The sequence below is a fragment of the Phalangium opilio genome, unplaced genomic scaffold, assembly GCF_054372755.1.
Source record: "Phalangium opilio isolate 3A_F unplaced genomic scaffold, DU_Popi_V2 ptg000003l_1, whole genome shotgun sequence".
In the NCBI taxonomy this organism is placed as follows: Eukaryota; Metazoa; Arthropoda; class Arachnida; order Opiliones; family Phalangiidae; genus Phalangium; species Phalangium opilio.
In genome coordinates this window covers 3,138,164-3,154,323 of record NW_028324145.1, presented here as the reverse complement: position 1 = coordinate 3,154,323, position 16,160 = coordinate 3,138,164, and the positions used below count along the sequence as shown (strand labels likewise).

Sequence of the window (16,160 nt, the reverse complement as noted above, 5' to 3'; positions counted from 1 at the left end):
CTACCAAACGCACCAAGCGAGGAACAGTCTCGAAGACTAGAGCGTCGGCCTTGCTAATTTAAATTTTTTATAGAGCTATACGTCACAGACTCACGACGCCTGGTGTGTACGTCACCAGTGTGATACTAGACTTGGTCATACACTGCCAAGTGTAGGCCCATAACGTTTTACCTAGGCAGTCACTGGACTAGGTCTATTCTTGTCTCGACCAACATGCGAAACAACGTCCCCATTGAGTGTCTTAAGCCTAATTAATTTAGGCTTGTCAAGATGTCTTTCTTAGCTCGTTTTTTGGTGCGTGGAATTTTTACCCAGAATTCTATTGTTCTTGAGTGATTCTGTACACTGGGTCGCTATTTCCGGTTTATCCGCCCTTTAAGGACGCGTTAGGCTTAACACCAGTCTAAAGTGGCGTGCATAAAGTCGAGCACAACGTATCCTTAGTTCATAAAGTAGCCTAAATATAGTTTTCAACTTGCGGGTAAGTGAGGCCGTGCTAAGTTGTAAAACCGCGTCGTTTGAGACACGTTACGCTCATCTATTAATAAAAATAGTTTAAGAGAACGGCGTCGCCTGGCGAATTGGCCATTTAAGCGTGCAACCGAAAAATTCACAACCAATCATCAATTTAAATCTAACAGACAAACGTAGCTAAAGAGACCGTTTATTATAAAGCAATCTGAACTAAACTTTGTAATGTAATGTATCCTTCTAACACTTGGTAAAGACTGTAGGTGGAATACTTTGGCCTGACAACAATTTTCTCATTTGGTAAATTGGTATACACCAAGAAATGTCTATACTCTAGTCCTAGTGCAGAGTGTGAGCTTTAGTTACTTGATCTCATCCATAACCTACTGAAGAACAAATGAAATGAATGATCTAGATTCTAGAATTTCTAGCGTTTATCATAGTAAATGTATAAGCTTATGTAATATTATATTGGTTCTCGGACAGGACGATGGTTTAGAGATAAACCTACTTAAGTTTATCGTATTACCATGTAAAACCTACAATTTGATAAAAAGAAATCGATGGTGTCGTAGGAGTTTAAATTCTATCAGGCAGGTCTGGCAATGTCGTTAAATAATCATGTACGACTCGCGACTCCTCCTCCGCATTTTGACAATCAAAATAAGAATTTTTTTTTTATTTGATGGAGAACGATTTATGAGATTCGAGGTATTGGCCTCTTTTTACACCCCTTCACTTTTTATCTTTCTTAAGTGAATGCATTCAATTTTCAGTTGAATAACAGATGAAATGTCCTACTAATCCACAAAAGGTATATGCCATTACGGGTGTTTCGGATAGTCTGCGATAAATTAAGGGGAATGTTCTTTTGGCGATTTGGAGTCAATTTTCCGTGACCGGGCCACAGTTGTGATTTGAGTGATTTAGGGATGACCCCTTAATTAAATTAGCATTGCCTATCAGTTTTTTAATTAAATTTAAAGGGTCATCTATGAAATAACTTGAAAACAGTGACTCGGACGGGAAATTGTCATTGAAAATTTTCGACTGAAAATAACCCAAAGAACATCCCCTTGAATTTACGCCACACTTATAAGAATCACCCTGACTGTATATATTTCAGAAAGTGGTTTGTTTGTTTCTATGTTTGTTCTTTATGCACATCCACAATTTGATACCGAATTTGACCAAAACTGCGTGGTTAATATCAGGAAGGCTTTGGTTGAGTTCCTCAAGGTTGGGTTCGTGAGCCCTAGCCATTAAACCTGTTAAGAACGATCTATTCTAGAATCGTAACATTGTACCTTTATGATAGTTTGGCCAGGGTGAGGCCATGGTCCAAAACTGTTTAGTGTCAGCATATAGAAGACTCTTCCAGTTGCAGTTCCTTAAACACTCGGTCCAAGAGGAAACTTGGACCTCAGACCATGGCATGGACAGGAAGCTAGGTTAGCAAATGGTAACGCCTGACGAAAGCGCCGCGGTGGCGGCTACTGGAAATTCATCTCCACAAACAGACTCAATTTGAAAACCGTGGTTTAACACGGGGATGCCTGTCCATGGGTAGGTGGTCTGAGCTTGGACATATGATGTCCTCTGAAGGTATTTACACGAGCTGGAGTTCTCAACTATAAAATGAGACTTTCGACCTCGTGCTCCAAATAATTTGACCTCCTAAACTTTTATGTTCTTATATTAAACCATACTCCCAGTAAATAGTAATCAGCAAATAAATTATATTAATTATATTTGGTGTTACACAGTTGATTATGATATTAACAATTACGCGTGTAGTTGGATTTGTAAATAATAAACGTTATTTACACCATAATTTTTTTATACCATCGCATAATTCGCGTAAAAATATTAACCCTTAATTTGTGGACGTTCAAGCGCGCTCTCCCCCTCTTTTGTCGAATTGTCGTCTGTTCAAATGAATGGAAAGAGAGATGGAAGTACCTCTTAATGAGTCTAGTTAAAATAATGTCCCACTAATTTATAATAATTATTGCTAGACGGGGCGCTGAAAACGAAACGCCCGTTGTCGCTTCGCTCACTTTTTGACATTCTTATCTCTTACTCGATCCTCTCTCTGTGTCTCTCTCTCTGTGTCTCTCTCTTGAAGTTTAACTCTTCAGAAGAGTCCCTTGACTTTTTCCTTCATTTTAATTGAGTGAAATCGCGCCTTAAATTGCTAATTACCGGACACGAATTTTTTTCTATTCAAAATTGAGGGACTGAAATGAACCAGCGAAAGTTTGCCACTTTACGTTAAATTAGAGGTCTGTTAAATGGAGTAATTAATTTTTGCTTTTAATAACATTAAATGTTCAAAGGTTATTTTTAATTTGAAAGGTTATTTGCTTGACCTCTGAATGCGTTGGCACAAGGTATTTTGTTTAGAGGACAGATTGGGCTTTTGCAACCTGTATAATTTTCAGAAAGTTATTTGCTGATCGTATGCTTGTTCTGGATGCACCGTCATAATTCGTTGATTTACGAATTTGATTTGCCAAACTTCATTGTTGATATCAGTAACATTAGTGGCTTGATTGAGTGGCTCAAGGTTGGGTCCGCGGACCCTTAGCCATTTAGAACGTCCTTAATGAATAACCCATAATTAAGCATCGTTTTATTCAAATCGAAAATTGTTAAAAATGTTCGTTTCTTGCATATATTTCATACCCCAAAGACTATTTAGTGTTTAGTGTCTACATAGACAGGAAACTCTTCCCGGTTTCTAGTCCCTTAAGATAAAACACCCGCAGAAACACTGGGTAGCGCGCGTAGCTAGTCTTTAAAATGTCAAAGTTATACTTCTAGTAATGATCTTCGAATTAAAAACTTAAACGTTTTTCATAAGGAAAGGCTACCGTTCCCTTTAGTACTGGCCCTGTAATACTTCGCAATAGTCGCAAGCTTTCTTACTGCTCTATTCTAACAAAGAAATTAAGACTATTTCAAGTTGAATTACAATTTTTTTTTCGATAGGCCTAACGCATGCGAGTTTGTGGGTGGGTTGAAAAACTGTTAAGAAGCGAGTGAGGTCAATACGCGAGTGACAGGGGTTTGGCGGCAACCCTAGTATTATCCATTCCGGTGGTCTCCCTCGTTTCAACTGGCGCTAACTTTGTTTGACACCTAATGAATGTCAAGAAAAGGCAGCTTATTGTTTTAGCCAGTTCAACCCAGTTGTTCCTCGGGACTTAGCGTAGGTTTAACCTTTGAACTCCCGCTTGGTATAAGGCAGAAAATTTTAGGGAAAAACCGAGTAATACTTAACGTTTTGTTCTAATTTTCCACGGATACCCTTCTCGCTATGGGCTGAAGTTCGTTGGGAGATTGTAACGAGAACCAACTTTCGTAAGTGGATCCAATTTGATACACCAAAGAAGGCTTGTTCTAAGGCAAATTAATAGCTTTCATGCAAGAACCTTGACGTTCAGACCTGAGACCTTATGGATTTAGTATCATCAAAAGTTTATGGATACTAAAACCAAAAGTACACTTCATTAACAATTCCCTGCCTTTGGCTGTAGACGACATGTAAACTGAGAAGCAAACTACCCTCCTCTTAACCCCCTAAACGAACAAACCAATCAGGGAAGGGCTTTTTGGAAGTCACAGGTTTATAGAAAGTAGTACTGATGCTGGCGATCCAAACGTTAATTTATGGTACAGGGCTTGTTCCCTGTGCCACCAAAGAGAATATATCAAGAGGAGCAGAAACTTTGTAAATACGGCTCTGAATTTGGAGAAACTAGTTCCGGTTGTTCACGTGACCGTGTCGTCTGCTTAAAAATTACCTTTTGTACGTCAACGGTCAACCCAGACCAGAGATCAACCCTTTCCCATCACCAAAAATAAGCAGCCGACATAATTTAACCATTAAAAGGCGTCGCTGCTTAGCCAATCAACAAAAACCGGATCTTGTTCCTCCAAAACCGTGGCCGGGATTTTCAAAAGCCTTCTGAAAGGCTAGACTTTCTGCTCCTCTTGGTATATTCTCTTTGGTGCCACTCAGAGGGGAGGTCGACACTATTCTGGGATAAAGGAGGACTTCTTTTATTAGACGGTACGAGGAAGTTTCAACGAAGTGTACTTTTTGTTTTATATCTATATACTTTTGGAATCGTGATTGGGTCATCAAACTTTAAATGAATTTCCCTTTACGTAATATTAATTTCTACTCCAATATGTTATATTCTCTTAGCACCACTCTCTATCGTAAAGTGTGGTTTTCCCAATGTTTGTTTAAGCATAACGCGAGCTGCCTGACTTCTTAACCACTTGGAAAAATTTGACATTCGAAAAATAAACTAACTCTTGACTAATCACAACTCGCTCTTCGTGAATAACCATTCGAGCGCGGTGACAATTGCAAATTTGAAACTGAATATCCAACGCACGTTGTATTCACTGGTGCCGCACCAGAAATCCGCGACACTCTGACCCCGAAAACAAAGACTCGATCCACTTGAAATTGAGCAAAAACCGATCCTCCTTCTTACAGCGTTGATTGAATGTAGTAGTTCATCCTTGAATTTAGAGAATGCCAAAATTTCACTTGCTATTTCGTTCCCAATATACATTTAGGAGTGTTTGTTTGACCACTAAACTAGTTGGAATTTACTCGATTCAAGGTTTCTTGGAAGTATAAAATTCGAGTAGGGTACATTATCCCCTATCGTCTTATATTATCGAAACACTGAGATCGGATCATAGACCTTTTAGGTACACCACGTTTTGCAATTTCGGATATTGTATCGATATTTAGATAAAGCAGGTGGGTAATACCTTCAACGTTTAATTATTATTTTGCTTCCCACAGATAGAGTAGCGTGATTTAAAGGAATTGTGAATGCGAAGTCTTTTGGTGAAAACGTGTCTACTGAAGTTTAAATGGATTATTGGTTCGAAAAGGGGATTGTATTTAGTTAAAGTCTTAGAATGTAACTGAATTGAGAGGTTTTCTATGACTGATTATATAAGGGATTATCTTTTATCAAGTTAGAAAGGTTTATGTATGGTGTTCCCAAAAAGGGTGGTAACACGAAGTACAGTGCAGCGAGTTAGTAGTATGTCACATCCTCAAAGGTTTTACAACGATTCTGGCAGCCATTTACTGGTGGATTTCAGCTTTACCCTGGCATTCAACTTACCAATATGGCCGTGTAAATTATCTTACGAAATCTAGTCCCTTCCCCAGAGGAAAGCTATCAACAGTCTTTGAGCAACACTAGGGTGTATCCTTGAAAGGTTTTCTATGGGATAGCGGTTTTCCAAGCCTCACAAGGAGTATATAGGTGTCATTTCATTTATAAATTGACATAGAACATTTTAACGATGTTACATGTCAAAAGAAAGCATTACCCGAATTGGTTAAAATTTCAGTTTTCCTTTGTTGAGTTGTGTCCGGGAGTCTTGGTTGTTGGTGCCCCTCGGTCTTGCCTGTTAGGATATTATCTATTTCGAATCCGTGAAACGCTCTATCAGGGGGTTAGAAAATATTTTGCCAAAAACAAACAAGGGTGGCAGAAAATTGGGCGCTATTATTTTAAAGCCGGCACTACGCATCGGCCTCTCCTCCTCGCAACTCTCGAAGTGGTTTTACGAATCTCTTCCTTCACCTATTGTCTTCTCGGGTGGATCAAAGCCTCAGGGCGATTGATTGAGCAATTACGGTCCCGTTAGTCGGTCTACCCCATTGAGGCGCCTCTATGACCACGCGAGACAGACCGCGCGGTGCAGTACCTATTGGTACCACCCCGTCATTTTTTGGAGGCTCTTTGGGGCGGCGAACGTGACCGTTTAAGGAGGACCCTTGTCAGTAGTAGTTAAAGATCTCGACGTTGAAATCTATTAACTTACGCTTTGATTAATTGGATGTTTTATATAGATTTTCTTTCGGGGTGCAACGCCAGCCACGCTTTTATGTTCAGGGCGCCTTTCTCTGGTCAAGTCAAAGTCACGGTTCAAGTCAAACCTGGCGTACCAATCCCGTTATAAGTGGGTGGGGGCCTCCTTTAGCTTTTATTGCGCACTCAGATGGAAATTCTCCTCACAGACATAAAGGTTTTCTTTTTTAATATTACTTAACAATATTTTGGAATTAGACTGGTATATCTTGCAGCCAAAATGTCGTAACTAACGAAAGACTTTTCCGAGAATTTTTACTACCATTAAATATTTTCTGCCACATTATATGAAATAAATTTTTTTAATAGAAATAAGCTTTTGTTGGCAATATTTAAATATTTCATTTAAACTTTTGTCAATAATATGGAATTAATACACGATTTTGCTAGATAACCTAGAAATTATGGAGAGTTACGATGATTTGGCTCCAAAGCAGAGAGTAACGGGGCGAATTAACTATAAGAACATGCAGGATCTCAACTTTAATATCGTATAAAAAATGTTCTAAATCCCCTAAATAACGCCACATTCCTCAACGCGTACGGATAACCCGCAGATACTAAAGTTAGATCTTGGAGGAGGGAAGTTTATAATGGAGTAGAATACTCTATAGCGCCAACATGAGGGGGTACTTTCCATGCATGGACGTAACTTTACCCATAGTACCCCGTTTTTAGCTTGGGTATAAGCTTTAAGTGACACCTGGTTATAGAAACAAGAACTACAATTTATACGTGACTAAATTAGTAAAATATTTTCACCGAGAGGCGGCTGCACTATATGATGCCCAACCTTGAAGAGCATACTGGGATTTTTAAACAGCCACTGATTGCCCGCAGCTATACCACTCCAGTATATCAAACTTCCCTCCTCTAAGGTTAGATGCGCGTTAGAACCTTCTTTTCGTTGATGGTACCTATCTATTCCACCACGAAAATGTTATCTTGTCAAAAATGGAAAATAGTATATTACATTTAAAATATAGAATCATCCACCCACGATATCCCGAGGACAGCCAACACAATCCTAAGTAGAGAGTTTATGATTGGGTTTAACCATAAGTTTATAAGACATGTTCCTTAAGTATGACACTTCGTATACTTAGTTGACTACACTCGGTTTTGCAGTCCATCTTCCTATTTAGTCTGTACTAAGCCTTTGACAAAGCCTCACCAGGCGTCGCTTTACGAGAATCTATGACGTCAATCACTTCATGACAAGTCCCTAGTAACCAGTGACAAACTTATGGAACATATTTTATAAACTTATGGTTTAACTTATAAAAATATGACCAGTTTAATAACTTCAGGAACTTTCAGTCGTATCAAATGACCTTGGTTAGGTAGTATCATCAAGGTTTTATAACCCAGGTATGGTTACAGTCTTTGCAGACAGTCGCGTGACGTCACGAAAATTAGGAGAAACGCATATTATTGGAACATCATAATTCTTTCAAAGAGATCTTATTTTATATAAGGTTTTTTTTTTGCGCGGTTGCTAGACAACGAAGATGGTTAATCAAGATAAAAAACGAGTCTGGTGTCACTTTGAGTTTACCAGATTCCCCCACCTTTGAGGACTTCATTTTTCTTTTTGTTTTTGATTATCTTAGGAAGCTATAATTGGATTTTTATCAGCTATAATTAGAGCTCATATCTTTCCCCATTAAATTCTTGCACGAACTTCGAAAATCATTTTCGTTATTTTTTTTTCTTTCAATATTTAACTCTTGCTTATTTTCTCCTCCTTTAAATTTATGGATAAGAAATGGAGCGGTGCGTGGCGGTTTCATTGTTAACCCATGGATGAATAATACTGTAGTGGCATAGTTCATAAGATATGTTCCATAAGTTTGTCACTGGAATACTGAGAGCTTGTCATGAAATGACGTATAGGTGAAACGTCATAGATTCTTCGTAAAGCGACAACTGGTGACGCGCTGACAAAGGTTTAGTACAGACTAAATAGGAAGATCGACTGCAAAACCGAGTGTAGTCAATTCTCGTGTCGTTCTCGAACTAGCTCTCAGTAAATCTCTAGCATTACGAAGTATAAGTTGTGTCCAACTTATGGAACATATCTTACAAACTTATGGAGGCACTAACTTCTGTCACCAGCTCTGCAACAAGTAGCCCCTGCCCTGATGTAATCCTCCTATAGCGTTATTGTAAATTGCATATACTGCTTTTTGTTTTGCACGTAAGTTTTTGAAATCGTGATTTCTCTTATGGCATCGCCTGAGGGATGGAAATATAAGAGGAGAGACGTTTACATTCTGGAGTTGAACCCGTAGTTGACGGTGTAAAACGCCCAGAGTACACATGGACAAAGCAAATTATTTGCTTTGTCCATGGCGTAAATATAGCGCTAGCGTAGATTTAAACTCTTAAAACGACGCCTGGTGAACGGAAACGCAAATAAATTTCGCTTAAGTGGTGGAGTTTATTTCGATTTTATATTTTAGCCATATTTTAGGCCCAAGTAAACAAGAGCATTGTGTGTTACTTATGCTTCCGATCATGTTCCGTCTCTCTTGTAGAGACCAGAGATTATGACTATGATCATAGGTTTATATGATATGCTCCATAAGTATGATACTTCTTATACTTCGTAATGCTAGAGACTTAATGAGAGCTTGTTCGAAAACGACGCGACAATTAACTACTCGGTTTTGCAGTCCATCTTCCTATTTAGTCTGTACTAAACCTTTGTCAGCGCCTCACCAGTTGTCGCTTTACGAATAATCCATGACGTTTCACCTACGTCACTTCATGACACGCTCTCAGTAACCAGTGACAAACTTATGGAACATATCTTATGAACTTAAGCTATATGATGTAGTAGAAATATAGATGGGTCATGTGCGTCAATGAAAGTTTCCCAGAATATCTTGCGATTTTGTAGGGGTGTGAAAAGTGCTGCCTCGTATTGACATTCTTGAAAACTGTTTTTCCACTTTATGTTTTTGAAATTAAGTTTAATAGGAAAATGGCACATGGGTGGGTAGCCGTTGTTGATTGAGATCACGAGAAAGGTAAACAAATTTCACAAATATTCCCAACAAATCTTTGCAAACGTCGTTGCCGATTTTCGAGGGTACAAAGCCAACGTTATAGGATAGGGTATTGCTTCTCCATCTAACTCTCTTATAAAAACTTCTCTTTACCACTCCAAAATGTAAACTTCTCTCCTCCAAGATGAAACGGTATTATTGTAATCGCCGTTACTCTTGGGGCCATCTCTCTTTCAAAAAGAAGATTCAATACACGATGTACCGTAATTAATTTTCCCACCTAGAGATAGACGCGCCAACTTTAAAAATGTATAATTGCAATGTTTTTGAAGGGAGGCTCTCGTCTGCTTAGCGTTAACAAGCCATCAAAATTTGCTAAGATACAATATAGAGTCTAGGAATTTCTTTTGTGCTCCTGTCTCTGCCATGCCATTATAATTTGTATTTTATTATATTATCGGAGCGCGTGAAAATTATTTTTGCATTCCTTAGCATCCTGGTTAAAATCTTAAGCTGGAGCCACAATATTCCGTTATACTTATCACAATAAATCGATGCGCGTGAAATAACAAACGTGTTACGCCGCCTTTAGAGTTGTAGATAGCCATGGTCATTCGTTGCGGTGGTTTAACCACGATTCCCATGAAATATTTTAAAACCAACACCGGAAGAACAGAACGTATAGCTCTTTCTTTTTATTTTAATTATATGTTTGTTTTTATCTCGAGGCTAAAGTGATAATATCTTATGTCTACACTCTAGGAATTTATTTTTCTGGGCGGGGTAATTGAATTTAGCTCGTGAAACTTAAAAACAATTATTTTCACCATAAGATAAATAACTTATAGGTACGGAATCGATCTAGGGAGAGGGATAAGTAGGCCTGTGCGAGTCCAGTTTTTTGGGGTTCGAGTCGAGTCTCGAGTCCTAAAAAAAGCTCTTATAGAATCTCGAGTCGAGCCTTTTAATTGGTGTCGAGTCCTCGAGTCCTTAAGTCAGCTTAAGAACGAGGTTTCAAGTCCAGTGTCGAGTCCTGATAAATTATATCAAGTCCCAGTCGAGTCCTGATAAATTATATCAAGTCCTAGTCGAGTCCTAATAAATTAATTCTATTAATACTAACTTTAATATAATTAACTTAGTTTAATTTTACATAATTAATAATACAAGAATTATAATAAATTAATTTCTAATTAGGATAAATTTTACTCACGAAGTATAAATCTTACGACGAAAATGACGCGCAGTAACAAAAATTTTAAATTTTGGTTCTGGTTTGCTTAACTCATTTAGCTGAAGTAAAATTTTTGTCCAATCACCTGTCTTTTCTAAACTTTAAATCGATTAAACCCCACTAAATAATTTTCAAGTCCTAAAATTTGGATTTTCGCCTTCATTCGAGTACTCGCACAGGCCTAGGGATAAGCAATTTAACTCTCAAGGAGTCAATCGGGGTTAGAAACAGCCCTAATGGCGTCCCCCCCCCCGGTAGAGTCCTTGCCAAACTTTATCATTTCAGTGATTTTGGACTAGATTACCTTTATATAATTAAACTTATTATTGACAATAGTTTAGTATGTTAGTGTCGTAATACGCCTGAACATTCTTAGAGCCATTAGAACTGAGACGTTTCTTAAAATTTTAGAAATACTAGCGGCATACTTCTTACATTTGTGATCAATCCATTCTTATAATTGTTTTCGCTTTTATCCTTTACAGTTATCATTGCGCAGAGGCATTGTCATAAACAATGAAGTTTAACTGAGTTGTGACTATTGCTAGTTGAAAACTTAACCCAATACCCGCTGAGACGACGTGAAATACCGTCGGCTATAGCAATTTTTGTCTGGCCAAAAAGGCCTCATGAAAATTCCAAAATCAAATTACGCATTCATATACTCCACTAACTTTACAAGGCATAGTTTAACTGATATTGTTAATCCATGTTAAATTTATGTATTTAGTATAGGTTTATCATGGGCTTATTACGACGTGATAACTGGAAACAGTGTTGCCAATGTGCGGGAAATTTCCCGTTTTGCGGGATTTTTCGATGGTATTTTGGCTTTGGCGGGAAAAAGGTAGTTTTTTGATAAATCAATCGATTTGGCGGGAATTTCAATGACCGTGGGGTTTTGATCATGTTTTTTTAAACATTTGGTAAAATTTTAATTTTTTGGCTTGGCGCATCCGATTTTTACCAACCGACCATCAATGTTTCCTTCATAGTTTTGGTCCCCCAAATGGGACCTTTCTTATAGTTTAGTATTTAGTGCTTCTCAGGCAACACCTTCACAAGTTCACAATGCTTACTTAAATTTTAGTGCGGCTGAAAACGTAAAACTTACGTCAATTTTGCTCTAAAAGGAGTTGCGGGAAATAATGACCGTCGGCGGGAAATTTTGGGTCGTCAGGCGGGAAATTGACAGTTTGAACATTGGCAACACTGACTGGAAACAGGGAGAGCTTTTGGTTGTAAAAACAGTGAGCACAAAAATTGTGCTCCCTGGTAAAAACTTTTAATGCTACAGTAACTAAGAGGGAAAGAAACGGGGGTAAAACATTGCCTTCCATCTCTCTTTTCAGGTTATGGGTCAGCCCCCGTTGTATGTTCTGATACTGAGGTTGCCTACCAACGTTTTTTACATCGAAGACTCAAACCTCAAAGGCTTATTTCCACTAGTGAAGTGGTGCCAATAATTAAACTAGCGTCCAAATTTTATTTTGGGTAACAAATTACTATTTTTTATTTTAAATAATCACACTTCTACAAAGAAATATTGTATTCCATACATTTTTCTTTTTTTTTTTCACCAAAACCTTTTGTAATTATTCTGTAACAATTTTAAAGTTATTATTTTTAGTATAATCATTTTCAGGTCCTATAACAGTCACCCCTTTGGTCGCGTCATTTGTGAAGTATTTTGTAGCTACGTTAACTAAACTCTCCTTATTAGCCGCGAAAATACGATTTTTATGTTCTTGTTTCATTTCATCATTAACTCCATTAATGAATCGACTTAACCCTTTGTCCCCTGGCGTTACGGGATGATCTATTTCCGAGAAGACATTAAGTTTGGCTTCATCCACGTCAATTAACGAGAAATGCCCATTTTGCGCCCAAGTTACGCCCCTTTCGAAAGCCTCCAGTGTTTTAGATACGTTAGGATCGCGATATGAATAGAAAGTAAAAACGCCTCCGCTGTTAAGGGTCGCCCCACTACCATAAGCTCCGCCTTGTTCCCGTATTTCGCGATGAAGAAACTTTCTACTAAGTAATTTGCTGAGAATTCTCAGGTTTGCAAAGTCGGGATGGCTGTAAGTGACTGTATTTGAAGCCTTTGCGACGAAATTAACGCCTATAGGCATGGCAAAGTGAGTTTGGCTTCCGCTAGCGCTAAATTTCTCGGGAATAAACCCGGTTAATGATTCCCCTTCAATTCTTGGGATACTTGACAAGAACTGCTCCAAAAAGTTAATTCCTTCAGTGTGAAATTGCGGAGTGGTATGTAAGGAACATCGTAGAACATTCTTGGATAAAAGAATCACCGCAATATCTTTCAATTTCTCCGCTACTGTAGTGAAATCTTCAAGTTCCGCTAGCGTTTTTTGATGACGAATTCGCGTCAACCCAGAGAACATTTCGGAAAGGTGACTCCCAGCTGTTAGGTTACTTCCCGCGCTCTTCATGGCGTAACTATGTCCGCTGTGTGTTAAGCCTTGCACCAAATCAGACGCTTCGATTTTTATAAGTTGCGCTAAACGATCAATTTCCTCGAAACGGACCTGTTCAAATATATCATTCCATAACGCAAACATTCGTGGGGTGTTGCGCTCCAAGCAGTAACTCGAGATTAACAACCCTTTTTCGACAGAATTTGCGATTTCTGGATTTTCCACTAAGTGTACGGAGGCATTAATTCCGCCTGTACATAACATAGCTTCCTCATCTTGTTCCATGTAGTTCAACCTTTTGCTTCCCAAACTTGTTACGACACTGCTGAATATTGGGAGGTATGGTGCTAGGTGTTCGGGCAGGGTATTTCCACTGGCGATTCCACGGAAGTAAACAATTCCGTTTGTGGCTTCGCGGTAAGCGGAAACTGGAACATTCTCGATTATGTTTTCAATGTAGGACGTTTTCTCTATTGTTGGTTCAACTTCAGCTACAAGTAAAGTGGGTAACGAGGATACATCCTCTACTCTATTTTGTTCCTTCGCTAATTGCAGGCTTTCTTCGTAAAGTTTAACCTTATCATTTTCTGTTAGTTTAGCAACTTTTTCTCGAAGCAAATTCGCTTCTTTTTCCGCCTCTTTTTCTTTGAATTTTGGGTCTACATTCATTTTTAACGTCAACTTATGTGTGTTATCCTTGAAGTACTTTTTAACCATTTTCTGAAGGAATTGCGGGTCGTTTTTAAGTTGCATTCGGAACCAGTCAACTCTCTTGTTGATTTTCATGGACTCTATCGGGTCCCCTTCGTGGTTCCATACGGGCGCTATAGCCATGACTAGCCCGTACCCGAATTTAGTTGTTTGGTGTTTACTTCCTAGTTCGATTGAATGCAAAACGGCTTCAATTCTTTTCTCAGGGAAACCTTCTTCGATGACGCGATCGAATGTTTCCTCTATTATTTGCTTCACTTTTTCCGCATCATTGTCATGGATGCCACAAAGTCCAACTGCAAAGTTACTCTGAAGGGTGTAGCCACCATACCTGTTGAAGATTAATTAATAATTAATGTTTAAAAGGGTAGTTTAAAAAATACCATATTTATAGGAACTTCAAAATGAGTTGAAGGGTTTAGTCTTATCAGAAGTGAGATGAGACTAGAAGTGAAGGGCTCTAGCATTGGTAGAAGATCCTGGCACTAGTGAACAAATTTGAGGATTTTACGCCGCTTCCCACGCGCCTACGCTAAAGAGAAAAAAATTGGTCGAGTTCCAAAAACATTTCCTACCCCCTTCCCCTCAACCTAAAGCGGCGAAACACGGACGCGGGTGCTTGAATCTAGTTCGGCCGTCTACCACCGCGAGCGTCTCACGTTTTGGAGGGGAAATTCTGAAACCGCCACTAGAGGGCCAACCGTTGGTGTGTTATCAAGAATATTCACTAATGCCAAGTGAAGAATTTGGCTAGCTCAGTACTTCAAGTATCATCTCACTTCTGGTCTTATTTTGAAGCTCTTAAAATGTGGTATTTTTGGAAACCCCCTTTAAAAAATATTTTACCCCGATCCTGGAGCGAAATCTGCCCCAATTCCCGATTCAATTAGTGATTTGTAAAAAGGAGAGGTAGATCCATCAGTCAAGAGATTGCAAATGATAGCCAAGGCAAAGGCTTCATTTGTGTCTCTTATATCGGACAAGCTATAATTCACTGCAATCGTAGTTTGTTTATCTGGGTTAGGTGCCATTGGATCTAATGATAAGTAAAAATGGAAACACGGACGTTAATTTTGCTAAATTTTCCTGCTTTCATAACTTATTAAATTAATGTACCAGGTGCGCAATAAATCTGAGCTTCTTTAGGTGATGTCCACTTGGGTTGAGGTTTTACACTAGAATCAAGCTCCTTTTTGTCAAACTTGGCTAGGACGTAGTTATTCACGTTTTCAAGATGTGATTCCAAAGGGAATGTTCCATAGGAATAGAATTTGGCGTTAGAGGGGTGGTAGTATGTTTGATGATATTTGACCAAATTTTCGTGGGTCAAAGTTGGAATCGCTAAAGGATCCCCGCCGTGCTCAAAGGCATAAGTGGTATCAGGGTAAAGTTTACGATACAAGCTCATAACAAAATGGTAGGCTGAGCTGGAAAACATTCCTTTCATCTCGTTAAAAACTATTCCCTTGAAGACTATAGGGGTGTTTTTATCTTCAGTGATTTCGTGTTCTAATCTCCAACCTTCCTGTAAGAAATCCAGCCTTCTCAACTTCGGGTGAAAGGTCGCGTCGAGATATACCCTCATTAAATTATTATAATCGTGAAAATTCAGCGTGGAAAAGGGGTAAGCTGTCTGATCAAAACTCGTGTGAGCGTTCATAAACGTTGCCATAGATCTGCTTAACATTTTCATAAATGGATCGCGACAGGGAAATTGTTCGGAGCCACATAAAGCTAAGTGTTCTAGAATGTGACAAACCCCCGCGTTATCATTTGGAGGGGTTCGAAATGCGATGCAAAAGGCGTTATTTGTATCGTTTCTAGCCACGTGTATGTAATCAGCGCCTGTTTTAACATGCTTTAGTCGTAACGCTGTAAGATGAAGTTCGGGAACGTCCGTTACTTCTTGAACTGAGAAACCAAGGATTTCGTCCCCTTTTCGGTATTTCAATAAGTATTCAGTTACGTTTGCTTCAGTTTCCGGAGCCGCCACAGCCTTTTTATCACTCGATGATGTGTTGTACGATTTAAAATTTATAAAACTGGATGATGTAATTAGTTTGTCTTGTAAACGTTGCCTCACTGAATTCACTTTTCGGATATTTTCAACGGTTTTGAAAAGCTGAAGACGCGAACGAAGCAGAAATTGTGAGAGAACCATCGTAACCGATAAAATTAAGTACCTTCACGAGTAATAAAGGTAAATTTTTAAATTAATTAACCTCGATTAAACCTGAAAACGCGGTGTTTACACCGGTAATGGGCGGCCTTCGCGGTGTGTGTAGCAGACGACGTTTCTCTAGAGTCTAGAGCTGCATATAAGAAATATTTACCGAATTACTTTCATTTTATGACCTTAACATATTTT

The 16,160-nt window shown here is 38.7% G+C and overlaps 2 protein-coding genes and 1 non-coding gene across 3 annotated transcripts in view; 2 read left to right on the top strand and 1 right to left on the bottom strand.

Moving 5' to 3' along the window:
* Nucleotides 1–16,160, top strand: part of LOC149717122 (neuropeptide FF receptor 2-like) — a 106,152-nt gene that overhangs the window by 27,778 nt on the left and 62,214 nt on the right. The gene's annotated exons all lie outside the window — the stretch shown is intronic.
* LOC149717127 (U4 spliceosomal RNA) lies at nt 11,128–11,266 on the top strand. Its single transcript, XR_016368486.1, has one exon. It is a non-coding gene; the product is annotated as a U4 spliceosomal RNA (small nuclear RNA).
* On the bottom strand, nt 12,124–16,090 carry LOC149717126 (presequence protease, mitochondrial). The gene is made up of 3 exons (XM_089835659.1): nt 14,909–16,090; nt 14,639–14,828; nt 12,124–14,123 (listed from the first exon to the last, which is right to left on the bottom strand). The coding sequence occupies exons 1-3, from the start codon at nt 15,951–15,953 to the stop codon at nt 12,236–12,238; spliced, it is 3,123 nt and encodes a 1,040-aa protein (XP_089691785.1). The 5' UTR covers nt 15,954–16,090; the 3' UTR covers nt 12,124–12,235.